The sequence below is a fragment of the Anabrus simplex genome, chromosome 3, assembly GCF_040414725.1.
Source record: "Anabrus simplex isolate iqAnaSimp1 chromosome 3, ASM4041472v1, whole genome shotgun sequence".
In the NCBI taxonomy this organism is placed as follows: domain Eukaryota; kingdom Metazoa; phylum Arthropoda; class Insecta; order Orthoptera; family Tettigoniidae; genus Anabrus; species Anabrus simplex.
In genome coordinates this window covers 343493290-343517942 of record NC_090267.1, presented here as the reverse complement: position 1 = coordinate 343517942, position 24653 = coordinate 343493290, and the positions used below count along the sequence as shown (strand labels likewise).

At 39.1% G+C, this 24653-nt stretch overlaps 1 protein-coding gene across 1 annotated transcript in view; it reads left to right on the top strand.

The window, feature by feature from the left end:
* Nucleotides 1–24653, top strand: part of LOC136867323 (general odorant-binding protein 19d) — a 95950-nt gene that overhangs the window by 36025 nt on the left and 35272 nt on the right. The window contains exon 4 of the mRNA XM_067144474.2: nt 23920–24070. Within this exon, the coding sequence (XP_067000575.2) occupies nt 23920–24070 (151 nt within the window). The remainder of the gene's footprint in view (nt 1–23919; nt 24071–24653) is intronic.

The following is a 24653-nucleotide window of genomic DNA, read 5'->3' as shown; positions in this document are numbered from 1 at the left end:
TTTGAAGTTCCTCGCATACACTCTCCTCATGTTCATTAATGATTCCTGGAATGTCCTTCTTGGAACTTGTTTCTGCCTTAAAGTACCTATATATATCCTTCCATTTTTCTCTAAACTTTGTATGACTGACAATGATGCTTGCCATCATGATATCCTTACCTGACTTCTTTGCTAGATTCAATTTCCTAATAAGTTCCTTCAATTTCTCTTTACTTCTACAGCCATTTATAACTCTATTTCTTTCCAACCTTAACCTAATTCTTAGTATCTTTACTTCTCTGTTATATTACAGTATGATTCAGCAGCCCCTTCCAATATCGTTTGCTGCAGCCCAACTAACGTGCACATGGTTATAAGGGTCTGTTCCCCTGCAGGCATACTGTGTGGTACTAATGCTCAGTGTGAACGTTTTGTACACGATTGTGAACCCTAGCGAAATGTTATACTATCCGTTTGCAAAACATGACGCCTTGAAATCATGTAGCAATCTCCTTTTGCCATGTAACTATTATAACGTGTCGTACCTCGTGACCGGGTATAACGAAGAGGGGAATCAATGCATAAAACTAGGTAACAGTGCGGTAATTAATGTCTTAACACCGAACCGGATGGCGTATGTCCTCTGCTCTCGTCGTACTACCAGCATGTTTCTAGCAGTGTAGTGTAGCGGATGTGGTTAGGCGTTCGCCAGGGGCTGTTGGAATCCTGCATCGTTCAGATATTTTTGCACCGGTAACTACATAAACACAGACCCACGTTTGCCACATTCAAACAGTAGAATGACGCTGTTATTTATACTGTGCCCCGAGCATAATCCGCTGGTTAGGGCCTGAATGTACTGTAATCTCTGCTGTCATTCGGCAGGTTTTCCACAGAGGAATACGTTGTCGTGCTCCTCATTTATGGGGAAGAAAGACAAAACGCGTGCGAGGCACTACAACTCGACCCGGAACGGCATACCGACAGGCGACACCCGATTGTCCGCCGTATTTAAAGACGTCTAAGGACAACAGGCGTGATTACTAATCAGCCACCAGTCCGCGATAGGCCCGTTACATTGGGTGAAATAAAAGAGGCCACTCTGAGGGCAGCTCGTAATAATCCAAACATCAGTACAAGGGCGATTGCACGAGAGGCGAACACCAGCCAGCCGTCCGTCTGGCGAATAGTGCATGAGTATGAATTTCACCCATACCATCTTGAGCTACACAATCCGACTCATTAGCTGAATGGTCAGCGTTGAGGACTTCGGTTCAGAAGGTCCCAGGTTCGATTCCCGGCCGAATCAGGGATTTTAATCGCGTCTGATGAATTCTTCTGGCACGGGGACTGGGTGTTTGTGTTTGTCCCAACACTTTCTTCTTCATATTCAGACCAACACTCTATATTACCAATCACCACAGAACCACGCAACAGTATTTTCATCCCTCCTTACAGGCTTGGCGTCAGGAAGGGCATCCGGCTGTAAAACAGGGCCAAATCCACATGTGTGACATAGTTCGTACGCGCGACCCCGCAGTTGTGGGAAAAGCGGTGGAATAATAATAGTAATAATAATAATAATAATAATAATAATAGTAATAATACCATCCTTTTGCTAGTGGCTTTATGTCGCATCGACACAGATAGGTCTTATGGCGACGTTGGGATAGGAAATGCCTAGGAGTTGGAAGGAAGCGGTCGTGGCCTTAAATTAGGTACAATCCTAGCATTTTCCTGGTGTGAAAATGGGAAACCACGGAAAACTAGCTGCCGACAGTGGGATTCGAACCCACTATCTCCCGGATGCAAGCTCACAGCCGCTCGCCTCTAACCGCATGGTCAACTCGCCCTGTGAAGACAATCTTGAGCTACACCAAGAGCTCCATGCGCGAGATTTCGAAGCTCGAATGGAGTTCTGTCGGTGGCTGTTAGGCAGGCTGGACAATGATGCAGCCTTCGGAACGCATATCTTGTTCTCGGACGAATCGCGATTCCACAATAATGGAAACGTCAATTGCCATAACATGCACTATTGGAGTCCGGATTGTTCTCACTGGGTGTGACAGGCGGCCCATCAAATACGATGCCCAGTGAATATTAGGTGTGGAATCTTCGGGGATTGCCTGATTGGACCTTATTTCTTTGAGGGCCATTGGACGGGCACACGCTACCTGGACTTCCTGCGTCAGGTACTCCCACTGCTGCTGGTGGATATGCCCTTGCAGGATTGTTTGACGATGTGGTTGCAACAGGATGGAGCTCCACCACATTTGACTTTGCCCGTTCGTAACCATCTGAACGAAGAACTTCCAGGGAAATGAATAGGACGAGGAGGCCCTGTTTCTTGGCCCGCCAGATCACCGGATTTAACGCCGTTAGACTTCTTGTGCGGAAGTATGAAGAACGTCGTTTACACTCAAGCGCTGGAAAACTCCGACCAGCTCCGGCAACTCATCACGGACGCCTGCGTTGCAATTACACCTGGAATGCTTTAGCGCGCAGGACGATCTATTGGACACCGGGCCGGAATGTGCAAAAATCAAAACGGTCATCACATCGAGCATTTGCTGTGATAAAACATTTTCAGGGCAGTTGTGTTCCTATTATTTCCGGTCTGTATGTGTCCGGCCTGCTAACTCTGATCGGCCTTTCTTAGGGCCACAAATATATTCATTCACACACAATTTGCATGAAAGCGGGTATTGACCTTACCTTGCGTACGGTACGTATTAAACAAATAATTCAGAAATTTGCGATCTTCGCGCCGGACTCGAACCCCACCTGACATGCAAGTCCGCTCCGTTCCACCACGCCGTTACCAACTACGCTATGGTTCTGTACGGCATACTGGGCAGCTCATAGCAAGTATAAGGTTTACTGCGGTCACAATATCAATTTAGTATTTCACCGGCGTATCAGGTTCATATGATCTAGAAGGCACACTCATGTCTTCCAGTGTTCAATACGCGTATAACATTATGGCATCCTGTCTAGGTGAGGCGGTAAATACCAAGATATTCGGTTGTGTTGTGTGGGCATGCCGACGGACGGAATGAATATTGTGGGTTGCATTAAACTACATTGGAAGGGGCGGCTGAATCACGCTGTGCAGTGGGTCTTTTCCTTCTCTTATCACCTTTAAATGCACAAACCTGTTTTCACATTCGTCAACAGTTGCTTTAAACCCAACCCAGAGTATGTTTACATTTATATTTACCTCTTTCTACCGATCAAATTTAATTTTTTTAAACTCTCTCATGCCTGTTTTATCAGCCCTTTGTACTGCCTAATAGGCCTACTTTTTAAGACCTTCCTTTTTATCACATTTGTGTTTAACTACGACAAAAATAATTCGTGATTACTAAAACCATCCATTACGTCGGTTTTTCTATAGAACTCATCTGGTTTTACCAGCACCACATCCAGAATATTCTCCCCTATAGTTGGTTCCATCACTTTATGAATCAGCTGTCCTTCCCATATTAACTAACTAGCAAGATACCCGTGCTTCGCTACGGTATTATACTGAAATTTATAATTAAATGCTTAACGTTTTATATATAATCCTCCTAAATTCGCTTTCTGACTCGTTTTCTGAGAGAATCCGCCAAAATTCGCGATCTGACTCGTTTTCTGAGAGATTACGGCAAAGTTCCTCACATTTTTCAATCTTTCTTTCCAGCAATCGATTTCGTACTTCCCGAGGTAGGTCCAGGTATTCCACGCGGTCAGTTCGGTCCATAAATCTTTGTCATCTTTTCCTATAAGCATTTTTAGTATGGATCCAATCCTGAAGGAGATCCGGCGTGGTGTCGTCTTGGGTGCCTTGGCGGTACTGAACACGCGGCTTGACTGTATTCGTAGTCATTACCAGGCCAGGACCCGTTTCCAGCGCGGTTCGCACAATTTGACGACGATCCAGAACATTATTATTATTATTATTATTATTATTATTATTATTATTATTATTATTATTATTATTATTATTATTATTATTATTATTATTATTATTATCATTAGATGTTCTGGACTCCACAGCAAGATGCAAGACCGCTACTTGGCGGTAAATTACTTCTGCTACCATTGTCATTGTTGACAATGTGACCAGCACCATTGTCGCGCGTAGGCAAGTGTGCGGGATTTCTGGCGATACGAATGACATACTTCCGTGCATTATTGACCTTATTATAGAGGTGAATAATTTGACGGTCAATCTCATTCCCATCGTTTATTTCAAATGTGTTTAAATTTTTATTTATATGCCAGGAGAGTCTACTGTAATCTAAGAATGTTCTCCGAAGGAAAAGATGGCTGTTGAAATCGAACCCAGGAAAGATTAAAAATGATCGGTTTATGATCAGAATAAGTACAGCGAAAATCTACAGCCTGTTTCCAGTCATTCGACAGGGTCAGGAATGGAATGAATAAAGCCCCATCTAGCGGCGACAATAGGAATTGTGCCGGCTGCGAAGCACTCCTCTGGGGCAATGAGCGATGAATGACAATTGAAATTAAATATTGGACAGTGTTGCTGGAATGAATGATGGCAGGGAAAACCGGAGCATCCGGAGAAAACCTGTCCCGCCTCCCATTTGTCCAGCACGAATATCACATGGAGTGATCGGGATTTGAACCACGGAACCCAGCTATGAGAGGCCGGCGCGCTGCCGAGTGGGCAACGGAGGCTCCTTATAAGTACATTATGAACAGTAAAATCAATTGGTCTCACCTCCTTTTACACACCACCACCGTTAAATTTATTTACCGCCCCCCCGCAAAGAAAAAATAAAAGAAGGCGTGTTTCTTTATGTTTAAAGGAGAATCCAAACACCAATGTTCACGTCTATTACCTTCAGTTTTGAGATATAAGTATTCCCATACAAATAATTCACCGTTTTCCACTTCCTCTCAACCCCCCCCCCCGTAGGTGAATTTTCCGGCAAAAATACTTGTTTCTTTAATAGTAAATGATCTTCTAAATACCAATTATCACGACTCTTAACTCCTTCAGTTTTTGATTTGTGTGTCCTCATGAAAGGAATTCAACTCCTCTTCACTCCCGCCGCCCAAGATGGTTTCCCCTTCAATACGCGTTTTTCTTTGTTTTTAAAAGAGACCCAAATACCAATTTTGACGTCTGTAACAACTTTAGTTTTTATTAGATGTATGTATTCTCATACGATTAAGTCAATTAATTTTTCAATTCCTTCAAACCCCCCCCCCCTTCACTTCATTGGATTTTCCGAAAATACGTGTTTCTTTACTTTTAAAGCAGATTCCAAATATCAAATTTCACGTCTGTAACATCTTCATTTTTGAGATATCAGTAGCCTAATTAAAAGAAATCGACACCATTTTCAGTCACTTTTATACACCCCCGCCCTTCCACCCAAGTGGTATTTCTGAAAACTAAAAATACATGTTTCTTTGTTTTTAATAGAGATGAAAATACCATTTTCACTTGTGTAACATGTTAAGTTTTCGATATATATACTGTAGAAATTCTCATTTTAAAATTTCACCCCTTTTTATTTCCCCTTAAGGGGAGTTTCCAAAAACAAATCACCTATGTTTCTTTACATTTACAGGAAATTACAAATACCCACTTTATACGTCTGTAACATTTTACCTTTCTCAGCTATTCTGTAGATATAGTCTTTCAAAAAATTCACCTCAATTTGTCACTCCAGTTTAACAGCCATTAATTGGATTTTCCAAAAACAAAAAATACGTGTTTCTATATTTTTAAAGGAGATCCCAAACACCAATTTTCAGGTTCTGAAATATAAGTAGCCTCATTAAAATCATTCAACCCAATTTCACCCTTTTCCACCCTTCCTATTGGAATTTTCCGAAAAAATAAGTGTTCCTTTATTTTAAAGGAGAATCTAAATACCAATTTTTACATCTATAAACCTTAAAAGTTTTGAGATATAGATACACTCATTTTATAAATTCACCCTCTTTTCATCCCCCATTAATTGGATTTTCCAAAAACAAAAATACGTGCTTCCTTATTTTTAAAGGAGATTCCATACACCAGTTTTCAGGTCTATAAAATCGTCAGTTTCTGAGATATAAGTATCCTCATTAAATGCGTTCAACCCATTTTCACCCCTTTTCACCCCTCCTATTGGGATTTTCCGAAAACAAAAAATACATGTTTCTTTATTATTAATGAAGATTCTAAATACCATTTTTTACATCTGTAAACTTTAAAAGTTATGAGATATAGATGCACTCATTTTCAAAATTCACCCCCCTTTTCACCCCCATTAATTGGATTTTCCAAAAACTAAAAATACGTGTTTCTTTATTTTTAAAAGTAATCAAAAGTACCAATTTGCAGGTCTGTAATATCTTCAGTTTCTGAGATATAAGTATCCTCATTAAAGACATTCAATCACCTTTTCACCCCTTTTCACCCCTCGTGTTGGGATTATCCCAAAAAATACGTGTTTCTTTATTTTTAATGAAGATTCTAAATACCTATGTTTTACAGCTGTAAACTTTAAAAGTTTTGAGATATAGATGCACTGTTTTTAAAAATTCACCCCCCTTTTCACCCTCCCATTAGTTGGATTTTCCAAAAACAAAAAAAATACGTGTTCCTTTATTTTTAAAAGATCAAAAGTACCAATTTTCAGGTCTGTAATATCTTCAGTTTCTGAGATATAAGTACCGGTATTCCCATTAAAGGCATTCAACCCATTTTTTCACCGTTTTCACCCCTCCTATTGGGATTTTCTGAAAACAAAAAATACGCTTTTCCTTATTTTTAAAGGAGATTCTAATTACCAATTTTTACATCTGTAAACTTTCGAAGTTTTGAGATATAGATACACTCATTTTAAAATTTTAACCCCCTTTTCACCCCCTTAGCAAAGGAATATCCAAAAATCCTCTCTTAGCGAACACCTACATCTTAATATGAATCCATGCCCAAAATTTCATTTCTTTATGTGCAGTAGTTTTGGCTCGGCGATGATGAATCAGTCAGTCAGTCAGTCAGTCAGTCAGTCAGTCAGTCAGTCAGTCAGTCAGTCAGTCAGTCAGTCAGTCAGTCAGTCAGTCAGGACAAGTTATTTTAATATACATACATACATTTATTGAACATAACAGGCGACTTCGCCCCTATACATGTTCACATGCAGAGTAAAATGAATAAATAATAATAATAATAATAATAATAAGGATAATAATAATCAGAATAATTAGCAGTCATTAGCTGTAGCAGTCACTCACTCAATGTTCATCCAGTGTCCTTATTATGCTCTGTACTTGCGTCACATTATTGTTCCTGACCTACACCTAATCAATAAATCAAACAACAACACTCAGCATTTCAGCACTTGCATTCCAGCTAACTTTAAAACAAACAGACCATGCAATCCTGTCTTATTACCCAACTCCACATAACTAAGTACTCGGTCCCTATATTCCCTAATCCATTAGAATTTTATCATACTATCCCCTTTCCTTATATACATAACTATTCCACCCCCCTATTCCCCTGCCCACCCTCTAACTCACTCTCCTTCATTTTACTCTCGCAGGCCTTTTTTGTCGCACAAAAATACCTGTTCAATTCACCCCCTTTTCCCATTGTTTAATAATCCATCTCAGGATTGCGTTCTCATCCCCTCTCCCCAATATTTCCCGATGCTCGGCACTCAATAATCCATGTCTTAACCCCCTCGTTATCTCACAGTCTCTTAGCAAGTGGAAATCATCATTCACATCTCCACAAAGTACACACCTTGTCTTATCTATCCCCTGTATCCACCCTGTATTCCTTTGCAAACCTAAAAGCCACCACATCATCCCATATCGTTTTGACCTATCGACGTATCTAATATTCAACCCTGCCATCTCCTCTATTTTCGTCAAAACAGTCAGCAAATTTCTTAGTCTGCTTTCCCCCAATAGTTTCTGCCTATGGATATCTCTAATTCTCCTTTCCAGTATATTCATCCCTCTCACTTCTGTCTTCGACCAAACCTCCCCCCACAGGTGTCCTAATCCTATCCTCTCTAAATATCCCTTTATTTTTTCTAACCATCCACCCTTATACATGCTCTTACATTGCTGTGCATACGCTGCCCGTAATACCCTCCCCCCTTCCTGTCTTTTTAAATTCATCCAGTATCTAACTATTCTTTTCACACCCTCTGATTCCAAATCCTCCCCACACATTAATTCCGCCCCTACATTTGCTGTACACCTCGGTAAGCCCATTACTAACTTAGCAAAGCTACTAACAATCCTTCTTAGTTCCTCTCTTTTCTCATCCACTTCATCAACTTCTGAGCCGTATAATACCCTCCCAACGATTACCGACCTGAACACTAGCCTCAGTGTTTTATAACTGATCCCCGGGTATTTGACTAGCAAATTTCTGACTGAGGCTAAGGCTGCCAATCCTCTATATTTCACCCTTTTGATCTGGTCACTCCAAGTTCCTTTATCATTAAAAATAACTCCTAGATATTCCAACTTCCTTACCTGTTCCAATCTTTTTCCCTGAATTACCCAATTACCTTCTATCTTCCTTCTTTTGTCCACCTGGACTACTAATATTTTAGACTTATTTCCATTAATTCTCAATCCCCATTTCCTCGCAAATAGCGTCACTGACTTTAAGGCCCTATTCATCGCCCCTGAAGTTAGCGCCATCAATAACACATCATCCGCAAATATCAGTCCTGGTACTTCTAAACCATTAATTACTGGCACAGCCCAATTTTCTGTCCCAAACCCCTCTAAAATATCGTTGATAAATAAAATAAACAGTATTGGCGATAACTTGCATCCTTGTTTTAAACCCACCTTGGACTCTAATGGTCCACTCAGTCTCCCTTCTCCCAATTTTACACAAAACCTGACAACCCTATATATTCCTTCCACTGCCCTCAACATCTTCTCCGAAATCCCTAGCCTGCCTAATTTCTCTAATAGGGCCTCTCTATTCACCTTGTCAAAAGCTTTCTCAAAATCTATTGCTGCTACATAAACCGTACTTCTAGCCATATTCTTATACTTTTCTAGAATAGTCTTTACTATCATTATATTATCTACTGTTCTTTTCTTTTTCCTAAATCCACCTTGGTAATCTGTCAAAATTTCATTTTCTTCCGCCCACCCGCTTATTCTGTTCGCTAAAACCCCAGTATATATTTTACTCAAAGAATCCAACAGAGATATACCTCTATAACTGTTCACATTGTTCCTACTACCCTTCCCCTTGTATATAGGGCATATAATTCCTGTTTCCCATTCCTTAGGGTAATTACCTCCCTCAAATATCCTATTGAATAGTTTAACCATTCCCTCTATCATTATCTCATTTTTGCTAATTTCCTTCCAAAACTTGTTATTTATACCATTACACCCCCCAGCTGACTTTGCTCTGGCTCTGCTTATCACTCTCAGGATTTCCTCCCTTGTGATTTCTTTATCCAGGTCATAAATTGCCACTCTCCTATTCCTCCAAATTATTTCTTCTCCCGAACCTCTCCATCTTTCATCCCCCTTATTCCCTAGTAATTCGTCAAAGTGTCAGTCAGGACAAGTTATTTTATATATATATAGATTTGCCATTTGTTAGTCATGCTTCCTGTCGTTCGCATTACCTTCCCAATTGACAGTTGGTTAATTGAGATCTCCCGCTACAATCACGTTCCTTTCAATATCGTTTCCCACATAGCTGATTATCTTATGAAATTATTCGGAATCAGTGTCAGCACTACACTTTTCTGTTCTGTACATACCAAAGATATAAAGATGCCTATTATCTTTAGAGATGGGCCTTACACCTAGAATTTCATGTTTGTCATCTTTAACTTTTTCGTAGCTTACTCACTCTTCTTTCACCAGAATGAATACTCCCCCTCCTACCACTCCTATCCTATCTCTACGATACACACTCCAGTTCCGTTAGAAAATTTTTGCATCCGTTGTATCATTTCTTAGCTATGATTCAACTCATTTTGCAATATCTGGTACTGCGACCTTACCACCCACGCCATTGCCCCATAGAACCACATGACAGCATCATAGTCCCCATAATTTCGGGCTACCGCCATATAGCACCATACGCCAAGGCGTTCGATGGTATGGGACCTTCTTAGTCTAGAGTCAAATACCACCTCATCTGGGAAAAAACGAAGAAAAATAAACTTCAAATGATGGGTGAGCAAAAGCTCTTTCGACCGTGTAAGGATCAACTGCAATCCTCCGTTCCAAAGAATCAAACCAACGGCCTCCCAGGGGCATGGTGCATTCGCGACAAAAGACCATAACATAACACTTAACTAACTTAAAGGCATAAATGAACGGAGGGAATTAGGATGCAATGTTTTTCCGGCAAATAACAGGCAAAAAAAATTATAAACTTATTTATTAATCCTTGATAAAATCACGATTAATTGAAATTAACCCTGAATAATTCTAATATAATGAAAATAAAATATACAATGTCCGATGGACTAAATACAAATTTGGAGATGTCACTCCTTTCATTGATAAAATTAATGAATTCATATTTTGTTAATATTTATCCATTAAATATCGAAATTGTTTGTTCCATTCAGTTTTTTGACATGACAATAAGTATTACATTAAATAATCGGTACAATTAAAAAAAACAGAAATATCCTTATAAATGCGACGGTTCTCATTACAAACCCTTCTTCACTATTAGAAGAAACCATTATTTATGCAAAAAATTGGAGACAACTTGGAGTGGTCACCTAACTAATTAACTATACTACAAAATAAGTAAATAATCCTCAAAATAAAATTTCACTGATGTCGGGTCCAGCAATCGAACCCACATCACAATGAATCCGATGACAAAATAACGAGACAGAACTCGTTTTGGAAATCCAAACAAATAAAGTTAAACACAACTCAAGGAGCATATTCAAGAAATATGTTCACATATTTTAAAACAAACTATAAACAATATACGCATGCAACTGGCTGTATAACATAAAAGAAATATTGTGTGACAAAGAAAATCCATGGTCTGCCTTGGAGTTCGAACCGATGATCACCAGGATGACATCGACAGACGGGTCTTTAAAACCCCTTTTTTCAATTAATCATAAGGTCAACAAATCAATAATAATACTGGAGTTCCAGTTCATTTCTTTATGGAAATAAATATGAAAGAGTTAAAAGAATCCCTTAAATGTAATCGGGTTTATGCGAACCTCCCTGCATTCAGTCTTAGTGGACAGGCTTGAACAATACACTTGGCAGTGAAAAGGGAAGTGCTCACTCACCCCTCTCTAAATCATAAATCATGCAACGTCTAATCACACCAAATAATGGCCGACCGCAGAATATTTCTTGTCAACAACTCAAGGCGAGACCAAATCGTCTCCCTTAAAATACTTCATGGTAAATAATATCATTTCAACTGATATCCTCATATCAAATTCCAAAGCTCCACTGGCTTATTAATTCACTGCCCTGCTACAATTCTTTAATTCAATATCAAGCCACTATTCATCTTCTCAATTTCACATCCATAGACATAGAATGTCCAGGTTCACATCCATCCGACTACGTAGAATATCTCAGCCTATGTTTTCCTACAGTTTGAACTCAGTCAAAAAATCAAATATGGATTTAAATGTATCCATAATGTTATTCTCATATACAGAAAGGCAAATTCTTGACATAAAAGGAAAACACTTATCTAAATGGGAGGGCGTTTGTTCGTTGTCCAGGCTTGTCACAAGTTACGCATATAATTAATACAGCCATCTACATATTCTTATCATGCAAAATTATATTAAAACGAGAGTGCCTTCCTCTCTCCGTGTTATAAGCCGATAGTGCAATTTGAAGACACTGTCACCATGCATGACCAAAATAGGCTTGATCATCCCATAAAATAAAATATACATATCACGGTTTGAAATTATCAATAATACAAATCTACATTTTTCCCACTTAATCTAAAGCACTCACAGACTTACTGATATTTTTCCATTAAATCACGTACATGCATTACATTAAATATTTTAGGCCAGAAATTTTAGCCCATATAATAGAATTTCAATTCCCATCTAGATGAATATAAAAACAATATAAAGACCACTCACAATTTCTCTCTTTAATTCAAGAATACATGCAATTTACATTTCTAAACTAATTTATATGATCTACATATTACATAACCGTGCATTTATTTAGATAAAAATTTATATTGTACTTATCGTCATGTCGTGAAATCCATGGCTCGGGCCCAGGAAAAAGGCCCTTATCGAAGCTTAGCCTCTCATGGCTCTGACATGGGTCACAGGTTCGAATCCACTACTACTCCTGCTGAGCACGTTCTTAATCCCAGGGTCCTCTTCTGCACAGTAACAACTTTAATGACGTTGAAATACGTTGCGTCACTCAAACACCTGTAACAACTCTAATGATGCTGAAATAAGTTACGTCACTCAAACACAATTAAAAAAACTGTAACACAGTTCTTGCGGTGACGTTACTTAAACACTTTCAATACTATCACTTGGACAAGGTTTTTAACACCGCGTATTTGCAAAATGTATATTATCACTCTCAAATACAGGTAAGGTCAGAACACTAGCGAACCGTGGGTCTGCATTGAATCTTTCGCGTCACTTTTTTAAAATTAATGGTTCTACATGTTGTATGAAATCGGTAATACGCTCAAATGTGTGACTCAGACTCTTAAGTAGTCTTGTTATATGTCGGAACCTGCATCGATCGGCCGTTTATTTAAAATTTATTATCAAAATGATGCATTTACAGAATCCCCCGTAAGGATTCTGCGTACTTAGCGTAGGTACGCTATTACTAGTTATATAATCTGATGATCGCGTAGTTTTCCACACGTTAACATTTTATAAACAACTCGAAGTTTGGCAGAGGTCTATTATGAAAACATATGACATGCCGAGGTTTCCCTTACTAATTGTTATGCATATCTCGAAATTATACCATACGAATCAAGCTTGCACGTTGGCATTACCGTGTTTCGGCCATTTTTTAGCGGATGGAGATATTAGTATTGATTTTCTTTCCTTGTCATTTTTCATCTCTCTCTCTCTCTCTCTCTGGGGATTCTTTCAGTTACGACGGAGTCGTGTTTACCAAGTTAGAAGCGTTGTGCAAGCAGGTGCAACCTAATGCAACTTTCTGTAATATGTACAAGGGAGCTTAGCAAAAGTTTTTCACTGCCTAAAATAATTCATAAATAAATATGTGCATGGCCGATACGGTCACAGTATGTATATATCTATTAAATTATATAATTCTATTCGTTTCTTTTCAATACTAGAGTTCAACCCTAACATTTTTATGTCATCCCTACTTGACTTCCAGATCCATGTACCCTTATCACCACTCCCTAGGCCACCCCGTTTCCCTAAATGTACCTTCCTATAACCCTCACAAACAAATTTCCTAACTTATACATACCTCTGAGATTTAAATGAAGGTCATCTGAGTGCAGATCCCTATCTCCTACCCGCCCATTAGGTTCTAGAAATCTCACTCCCAGTTTCCCACATACCAACTCCATAGTCTCATTTAAATCTACAATCACCCTTCAGTCAGTATCCTTCCTACACAGTATTCCACTGATAACAATATCCTCTTCCTTAAACTTCACCCGTGCTGCATTTACCAGATCCCACATATCTCCAACGATGCTGGTACTTATATCTGCTTGCCTTACGTTGTTGGTACCAACGTGAAACTCTTCCACCTTCTTCTTTCCTTCCTCCTTCTCTTCTACTTTCCTCAAAATGTGCCTTGACCTAACTCCTGGATAACACTTCACCCTGCTTTCCTTCCCTGTACACACTTTCCCCACATGTCTAACAACGGAATCTCCTATGAACAGAGCCTCAGACCTATCCAACTCATTTGATCGTCTCCCATCCTGCTCAGCACTGTCTTTCCTGACGGCTACAGAAGTTACTTCTTTCTCCCGTTTCTCCTCCCATGACATTGTTCCACCTGTCTTTTCCTATCCTCTTCTCTACATTTCCCTTTCCTACCTCTTCCTTTCTTCCTTCTTCCACACTTTTCAGAAACCATTCCAACTGTTCCCCCTTCCTCATCTTCCCTCTGTTTTTCTACCTGCGGTGACTCGTATTGATTTATCACAGATGATCCTGAATAGAGCGCTTAGCCTGGAATGTCCTTCCCCTTAAAGCATTAGAGACAACCTGTCTCCTACAATTCACCCCCCGTCCCATCACTGTTTTACGCCTACTGTATCCTGTACATTTTGTGAGGGAGGCCTACTTTCCTTCATGTCCTCTGAGAGAATCCTAATTATCTCCCTCAAACTCTCCAACTCTTCTCTCATACTCCTTAATGTCTGGCCACACCCACATTTCCTACACTTGCACTCCTTAGTCTTTCTTTACGGAATAATGAAAATAAAATTAAAATAAAAGCTTATTCTGTGTGCAAAGAATATGAAACAAAGAAATATTGTCTAGCTTAGCACACAAATATCACACGACAATAAGGTAATTTATATAATACTACACTACGATACTACTTAGACGTGCTATATATTTATCCTAGAACACTCTAACAGGATGAAAACTGCCATTATTACTCAATACCAAAAGGAATACGCAAGAATTACACAATTAAACAACTCTAAACTGCAGTTAAGTCTATCCTAATATGTTATATATATCCTAATAAAGTGAATGATTCTCCTTGGGCAATTGCTTCCCATGGACTAATTCATTTTCACTGGTTCATCACTGATATTTAGTTTTGTCCGTTGACTATTATTATATGTTTGTAATATGTAAAGGGGTATATGGAATTCAAGTAAGTAAACTTAAAGGAAAGAAAGTGAACCCCCTTCCAGATCTCAGTTCAGAATTAACTTCTGCTGTGGCTTGAGTCCTATAATATGATCGAAATTGATGACTAATTGACTACTGTAAATGAAGTCGTGCCCATACACTTCCTCAACACTCCTGGAGGTGTGGAAAATTAAGGTTTATACCTGTCAGGGCTGAGTAGCACAGACGGTAGAAACGCTGCCTCCTGAGCCCTAGTTGGCGGGTTAGACCTCGGATCACAATCAGGCCGTGGCATTTGAAGATGTTCATATATGCCAGCCTCGTGTAGATAGATTTACCGGCACTTAAAGGAACTACTGTGGGACAAATTACCAGCATTTCGGTGTCTCCGTAATGTAACTGGGCCCATGGGAGTAATATACATATATTATGTAAAATAGTGCTAAGGGAAAATCTAAGAATAGTTTCCCCTCAAGTAGTACGATTTATGCAATGAAGTAACTATCCAATTAAGAATGGAGGCCGTGGTATTAGAAATCTCCAACAAGCATTGCTGAGTAAAAGATATTGGGCAAAGGAAAGGATGCTGCATAACCTGGAAAGTTAAAGAAAACTGTAAGGAGGAATAAGGAACATGATAAGTGAAAATAGATCAGAAACCAATATAAAATTTTGAAATAAATATATATATATATATATATATATATATATATATATATTGAAATAATAAATCAAACCTCTGACAATTTACATGAAAGGAGGACTATACAAATATAATATTTTCCCAACCACTTACACGGATTACAAATACATTATATAAAAAAAGAGATAAGATATCCAAGAGAAAGAATGCCACAGGAAAGGAAAGGGACAAACAAGGAAAGGATGAATACTGCAATAAAAAGAGAAACCCAGAACGACAAGACAAGAAAAGGAAGATGTTCAGCTAGCAAATTCAAATATACCAGCAGAAAAATTATCTGAGCAAAATGCAAATACTATATGCAGGTCACCACCACTTCCGTTATCACACAGATTAACACTAGGTGACGTAGTTCTACAGCCAAATAACCACAATGTAGTTCCATTAAACCAGTTTTCACAATATCCCTAAGCACTGAACGAATATAAGTGTGTATACAGTAGAAGTCGCACAGTTGCCAATACACCACACGCACACTTCAAAAGAAAGTGGTTACGAAACTCGTCAATGAAAAGTTTTAAATACAAAGGGGCAAGTGAAATTTCGTCCTGGAAATGCCATGCTCCCAGTTTAATTTTGCAGGGAAAGTCTGTCCCAATGCAATTTAAAATATTTACAGTAAAGAAATCAGTTTGTCATACCTCATCATGAAGCAAATTGAACTGCCCGCAAATGAAGACATCTGGGCACATGTAATTAAGGACGAAGTTGACGTAGGATGTTGCTCCCTCCACACAGGCCTAAGTCCATCTCAATATTTCCAGAGGAAGGCCAGGTATTTATAGTGTGGAGTAGAATGAGAAATATATCTGGAAGATTCCAGAGATTAGTGAAGCATGCGCGAATAAACCAGGCGGTCACGTGACGTCAGCCGGCAAAAAGGAAGTTAGTTTATCGAAGATGGTGAAGATGAATAGAGTAGAGTTCATGCAAAGTATGAAGTATGCAAGTTCACAGAAGTATGCAAGTTCCAGTTGGAGAAAAAATGCAGTTATATCATGAAGAGGGTAAGTCCATACTAATCGTAGAAAAAAGGTTATGTGCGTGGCGGGTTTCATAACAGTAGTTGCCGATGAAGTGAAGAGTCCGTTACATTATCCGCCGGGCACCAGAAAAAAAATCCAAAGGATTTTTTTTGTTGGTTGTTGTTTGGTAGTTTCTGTAGTTGTAGTTGAAATAGCTGATATGATTGAAGAGTGAAGATTGGTGGTAGGAGACGAAAAGCCGAAGATACAGTTGAATGGCGACGGCGAGACGGCCCCAGGAACAGCGATGGAGGGCCCTTCCAAAAGCTGGAGCGGGGGTCGACGGCAGCCGCAACAGTATATCAAAGAGGAAAGGTACTGGAAAACAAAACAAAAGGCGGCAGAAAAAATATCCAAACACAAAGAACATGCCTAGTCAGAAAAATAGGAAAACACACAGAGGTAGGGGAAGAAGGAGAAAAAGGAAAGGGCTAACGCGTTAGCAAGGGGAGAAAGTAAGGAGAGGAGAGTGGTTATGAAAGTAACATATACATATATATATATTAATGTAAATATCACAAACGACAATAAAAACGAAGAACAAGTTTAAAAGAGAAAAAGAAAATGGTTGGGAAGCATATTTACACTCCCATTACAACCTGTGCCGACTGGGCTTGGAGGGAGACTGGAGAGACCTGTGTGGAGGGGGAGAAAGAGAAAAAAAATCCATAAAGGGAGAAAAAGGAAGTGATGAGGTAGACAAACAACAAAGAATAAGAAAAAAACAAAGAAAAATAACACTGGGAGCAGTAGACATTTCCAGAGTAGAAGCAGAAAAGAGAGAGAGAAAAAATTTTTTTTGGAAAGAAAAGGTAATAACAAGAGAAGGAAAACACAGTGCAAAGGAATGCAAGATGTGGAAGTTCAAGAAAGATGAAATCGCTTGAGCTGACTCAGATGAAGTTCCTTAGTGTCGAACAAGTCAGTAGTAGATTGCAAAAATACAGTAACAGGGGTAGGGAAAGACAAAATACGGTATGGACCAAGCCATCGAAGAGCAAGTTTAGCAGAGGTGGCATTGATTGCCGAGCTGTGCGGATGATTAGCAACGAGGACTAAATCGCCAATTTTAAAGTTTGATGGCTTATGACGAGGATTATAAACTTTTTTGTGCACTTGTTGAGCTTTTAGCAATTGATTAGAGGCGTCTTTCCAGAGTGATGAAGAGGATGGCTGATCAGAAGATTCAAAAAGTTTGTGTAAATCCCAATTTAGGGTAAGAGGAGTTTGAAGATCACGACCAAGAAAGAGCTTAGCCGGAGTTTGAGCAGTAGAACTATTGATGCTGGAATTAAAAGCCAACGCCAAAGAGGAAAGATAAGAATCCCAGTCTTTCTGAAAAGAACTATGAAATATAGATAGAGCAACTTTGAGATTACGGTGTTACCTTTCCACGGTGTTGGACTGAGGATGGTAGGGAGAAGTCAAAATACGTTTGATACCCAGTTGAAAACACATATTAAAAAAGACACCGGAAGTGAAAATAGAAGCATTATCAGAAACAATATTAGCAGGCAAACCGGTAATAGGAAAAATTTGTTCAGTGAGTAAATTGATGGCAATCTTGGTAGAAATTTTGCGTAAGGGTCGGAGGACTAGAAATTTGGAAAATGCATCCAACAGGGTGAAAATATACAAGTTGCCACGAGAAGACCGAACAATAGGTCCAACTAGATCAATGAAAAAGGTTTGGGCAGGATGAGTAGGAGGAAGGGCAGAATGAAGACCAGCAGACTTTATGTTTAAAGGTTTAGATTTTTGACACAATTCACAAGTTTGAACAAAGTTGCGAATAGACTTACGCATTTGAGGCCAAAAGAAAAGAGAGGCTATACGGTTGTACATTTTGGTGATGCCTAGATGCCCACCTACAGGGGAGGAATGATAATATTGCAAAATCATGGGTTGAAGAGGCTGTGGAAGCACCACTTTAGGAGAAGCTTTCTTGGTGGGCTTGTAGACCAAAAGGTCTTTAAAAATAGTAAACGGACCCTGATAAGAGGGGTCAGATAAAGATTGTTTGAGTTGGATGCAGAACTGATCGGTGAGCTGATGCGACTGACAAGATTGAAATGAAAGGGGAAAATCTGTTAAGGAAAAAACAGCATTAACAGAGGAAGGTGAAGGCAACATAGAAACGTCCAGGGTTAAATTATCAGTGGTACTAAGCAGAGGAGCAGAAGTGTCAAATAAACGACTAAGAGCGTCCGCTACAGAATTTTCAGAGCTAGAAATGAACGTAAGGGAGAACTTAAATCTGGACAATCGCATGAGCCATCGGCCAGTTCTACCAATCTTAGGTGCATTGTGCAACAACCATGAGAGAGCCTGATTATCAGTCTTTACAAGGAATTCTTTATGCTCCAAATATTCAGCAAAGTGTTCAATAGTATTTAATAAGGCCAGGGCTTCACGTTCAAAGATAGAATATTTCCTTTCAGTAGGAGAAAGAAGTCGACTGAAATAGGCGATAGGTAGGGGAACATCATTAACAACCTGAGTTAAAACACCAGCAACAGCAAGATTAGATGCATCAGTATGTATTTCAAAAGGTAGGGAGAAATCAGGAAATTGAAGAATGGGAGCATGCATCAAAAGAGATTTAAGCTGAAGAAAGGCATCCTGTTGAGATTGAGTCCAAGTAAACGGAACATTTTTACGTTTCAGATAATTGAGAGGCTCAGCAATGTGGGAAAAGTTAGGGATGAACCGGTGATAGAAAGAAACCAGGCCTAAAAAGGTGCGCATTTGTTTGAGATTTTTGGGAGGTGGAATAGTAGAGATAGCAGAAGTACGTTCGGGATCGACGGCTACTCCCTGAGGTGACACAATGTGACCTAAGAACTTTATAGAAGTTTGAGCTAGGGAAATTTTAGAGGGGTTAACTGTCAGACCAATAGAACGTAATCTGGAAAGAACTTGGTGGAGATGAGACATGTGGGACTCAAAATCTGGGCTAAAGATTAAAAGGTCATCAATATAAGGATAGAGAAATTTGTACTTGAAATCTGAGAATAAAGAATCTACTAATCTCTGCATGATTTGTGACCCCAAGTTCAATCCAAAGGGAACTTTTGTGGACTGAAAAAGGCCATTTGGGGTGATGAAAGCAGTAAGCCGACTGCTCCGAGAGTCCAAGGGAATTTGGTAGTAAGCAGAATTGAGATCTAAAAGAGAAAAATATTTAGCTTTAGAAAAAAAGTGGAAAGCGTTTTGCATTTTAGGAATAGGATAGGAATCATAGAAGATTTTGGAGTTTAATTTACGGTAATCAACTACCAGGCGCGAAGAACCATCAGGCTTGTCGACAAGAAATTCCGGGGATGCGTAATTGGAAGAGGACGGAACAATGGTACCATCCTGAAGCATTTTGTGAATAATGTCATCCATTTTTGCCATCCGAGGAGGGCTGAGATGGTAAGGAGGTGAACGAACAGGAGTTTGATCAATTAAATCAATGTGAGCCTGATAAGTAACCACAGAGCCTAGTTTATCAGTGATAACATCAGCTAATTGAGATTTTAAGGCATCAATTGCATCTAGTTGGGGAGCAGTGGCATAAATATGCTGATGACTGAAGACGTGGTTCATAGGGAAATCAAGGGGGTCCACCAAAGGAATTTGAACGTGTGGATTGAAAAAAAATGAGATAGAAGCCATAGCAGTATTATAAATAAGGCCAGTATGAGCAAAAAAATCATAACCGAGTATGACAGGGAGTGAGCCATTGCTAACCACTTGAAATTCAAATGGCCAAGAAAATTTGGAAATTTTAACACAGAGTTTTAGTTGACCCACGATTTCAAGAGAGTGTTGAGATGTGGAGAGACATTTGAGAGTAGAAGGGCATAATTGAAGATGAGGATGTGTTTGTAAAAGTTGCTGGAAAAAAAGAAACTGATTAGGGAAATCGCAGAACCAGAATCTAATAAGGCTAAGGAGGAAATGTTATGTAACTGTACAAGAGTATAGGACTGTGATTGAGTACCAGAAGAGAATGCTGAAGAAACATGAGGCAGATTTTGCCCATGAGGTCGTGAGCTGCCTACTGACGACGGGAAGTGAAGTTTCCCAAGGTAAAATTGGTACAATCGCGCGCTAAGTGCCCTATAGCCTGACACCGATAACAACGGAAACGAGAGATATTACCCTGAGAAGGTAGACGAGTGGTAGAAGGTGTGCGAATTGTTGAAATGTTGAACTGGGGAGGTGGAGTGGAAGAATAATAATAAGAAAAGTTACTATGGGTATTTAGAACATCTAGTTGAGCGATACTGTAAAGCTGAGGAACAGTAGTGGGTGGCGAAAAGGGATTAATGACTTGACGGAAGGCTGGAGAGGCATAAAATCGAATAAGAGAAATGATTTCCTGGGGATGTTTGAGCAATAGCTAACACGTCCGAATAGCCGATGATGGAGTCAAGATAATCATAAGCCGATTCAGCGGGACGTTGATGACGTCTGATATACTTGTTACCGAGTTGTTGTCGGATCTCATAAGGCAAAAAATAAGTGTGTAAAACTGAACGAAAATGAGCCCAATCGTGAGAGGACTTCATATATTGAAGCCAAAAGTTACTAAGATGACCAGATGTTTTTGGGTAAAGCAATGAAAGCAATTGGGAAAACAGAGCTAAGTCAGTTTGTAGAAATTTGCGAACTGAAAAAAGCCATTGTGTCAAAGAATCAGGATCAGTAGACTGAATGACGGGTACCTGGTCAAGACATTTAGTGAGAATATGGAAATTAAGTGGTTGATGTGAAGAGGGGTTGTGATGATATGGAGATTCATAAAAATATTGCTGAGAAGGAGATGGTGGTGGAGTTCGCAAATCAGGAGTGTAGTGCTGTGCTGATTGAGTTTTGTCGACAGAAGGCGGAGGTGCCTGGTTAAGTGGAAGTTTCGACTCGGCAGTAAAAAGAGAAAGATCAGGATAGAGAGGGGTGTTAGGTGGAAGTGGGGGTGGTAGAGATTCAGAGCCTGCACTGGAAGAAACTGTCGTAGTAAAAGTACAAGATGTAGAAGTAACAAAAGGGTTATAAGACAGATTAGTAAAAGGATTGGGATCAGAAAAATTGAAATGAGGATCAAACGAAATATCAGAAGTATCGGAAGTGTAGGGAGAAAAATTGTCGGAGAAATAAGCCATGTAGAAAAAGAGGAGAAAAAGAAAGGCAAAGTCTAGCGAGGTGAAATACTAAACCACCCAAGAAAAAAAAATATTAAGCAACTAAGGCCGTAAAAAAGTGGAGATTTAAAGTAGTAATGGACTACACAATTCGAGTTTATGCTGCGATATATACTCTGCTACCATGTATAACTGGGCCCATGGGAGTAATATACATATATTATGTAAAATAGTGCTAAGGGAAAATCTAAGAATAGTTTCCCCTCAAGTAGTACGATTTATGCAATGAAGTAACTATCCAATTAAGAATGGAGGCCGTGCTGAGTAACAAGATATTGGGCAAAGGAAAGGATGCTGCATAACCTGGAAAGTTAAAGAAAACTGTAAGGAGGAATAAGGAACATGATAAGTGAAAATAGATCAGAAACCAATATAAAATTTTGAAATAAATATATATATATATATATATATATATATATATATATATATATATATATTGAAATAATAAATCAAACCTCTGACAATTTACATGAAAGGAGGACTATACAAATATAATATTTTCCCAACCACTTACACGGATTACAAATACATTATATAAAAAAAGAGATAAGATATCCAAGAGAAAGAATGCCACAGGAAAGGAAAGGGACAAACAAGGAAAGGATGAATACTGCAATAAAAAGAGAAACCCAGAACGACAAGACAAGAAAAGGAAGATGTTCAGCTAGCAAATTCAAATATACCAGCAGAAAAATTATCTGAGCAAAATGCAAATACTATATGCAGGTCACCACCACTTCCGTTATCACACAGATTAACACTAGGTGACGTAGTTCTACAGCCAAATAACCACAATGTAGTTCCATTAAACCAGTTTTCACAATATCCCTAAGCACTGAACGAATATAAGTGTGTATACAGTAGAAGTCGCACAGTTGCCAATACACCACACGCACACTTCAAAAGAAAGTGGTTACGAAACTCGTCAATGAAAAGTTTTAAATACAAAGGGGCAAGTGAAATTTCGTCCTGGAAATGCCATGCTCCCAGTTTAATTTTGCAGGGAAAGTCTGTCCCAATGCAATTTAAAATATTTACAGTAAAGAAATCAGTTTGTCATACCTCATCATGAAGCAAATTGAACTGCCCGCAAATGAAGACATCTGGGCACATGTAATTAAGGACGAAGTTGACGTAGGATGTTGCTCCCTCCACACAGGCCTAAGTCCATCTCAATATTTCCAGAGGAAGGCCAGGTATTTATAGTGTGGAGTAGAATGAGAAATATATCTGGAAGATTCCAGAGATTAGTGAAGCATGCGCGAATAAACCAGGCGGTCACGTGACGTCAGCCGGCAAAAAGGAAGTTAGTTTATCGAAGATGGTGAAGATGAATAGAGTAGAGTTCATGCAAAGTATGAAGTATGCAAGTTCACAGAAGTATGCAAGTTCCAGTTGGAGAAAAAATGCAGTTATATCATGAAGAGGGTAAGTCCATACTAATCGTAGAAAAAAGGTTATGTGCGTGGCGAGTTTCATAACAGTAGTTGCCGATGAAGTGAAGAGTCCGTTACAGTAAACTGAAAAATGAATTCTTGGGTCGTAATAATGTTATTTGCTTTACGTCCCACTAACTACTTTTACGGTTTCCGGAGACGGCGAGGTGCCGAAATTTAGTCCCGCAGGAGTTCTTTTACGTGCCAGTTTCTACTGACACGAGGCTGACGTATTTGAGCACCTTCAAATACCACCGGACTGAGCCAGGATCAAACCTGCCAAGTTGGGGTCTGAAGGCCAGCGCCTCGACCGTCTGAGCCACTCAGCCCGGCTCATGGGTCGTAAAATCATCATCATCGATATTATTATTATTATTATTATTATTATTATTATTATTATTTGTATAACCTCAGTACTAAGTGAGATAGAGTGGTTACAAATATGTCTCTTTGCCTGGAATTGGAAGTATTGGTTCTATATTTTTCGACTTCATACCGTGAAATCGACCCCTTTTCGTTAAATTAAACCGAAAATGTTTGTTAATGCTTGAGGTGGGCTGTTCCAAATGATTAATTACCACTGAACTGCTATGTAATCAAATTAATGAAACTTCATTAGCACTATCGTGTTTTTTTGTGTTTATAAAAGAGGTACTTGTGTATCTAAGTTAGTCTCGTATTATGTGACTTATATCCATACGACTATCATGTTTTATGTTCTGGGCCTTGTGAAAATCTTAATGAATCACTTATTCTTTTCAGTGTTTGCAGTACTGCGCTTTCAGCGAATTTGGTATGATGAATGGAACCACGATTGATGATGACTACGCTTTGGAAATGTTTAAAACTGCTCATAAAGGTGATGTGTACTTCGCCAAGGGTCCGGAAATTGTCAATGGATGTTTAGCTGAAGGTATGTTTTGAACTCTCTATTCACTGTTTTACAGTACACGTACACTCAACGACACATAATTTGGCCTCTAGTTAAAATCGAAGAATGCCTCATTAGAGAAGCATACATACACAGCATTTTGCTTGTAGACATCACTGAGATCCGATTTCTAGATCGATGCATAACACGTAAACAACAAAAATCAGAGGAAATTGTTTCTAGAAGGTAAATAGTAGGTATTTTTCTTGTAACATGCCTCATCGGTAAGGGGAGATTTTGCGACCGGCTTCGGCAAGTGAGATATAATCGCTCAGTTGGTTGACAATCTGGATGTGGGAGATCGTGTAGGATATAAATTGCTGCGGTTCGAATTCACAAACTACCTCTATGTCCTGAGGAGACAATCAACTTCTAAGCACAGTCGCTTTTTGTAATACATTAGAAACATTAGCTTGGAACAGTTATTGCGATTCCCTTATTTCGTTTCTCTGTATAGCATTACGTAATATAGTATTTGGCCCATTAATAGCTTAGGTAAGAACGTAAGCATACAAAAGGAGGCGCCTTATTATTTTTTATTTTTGTTATTAATATTAGAATGTTG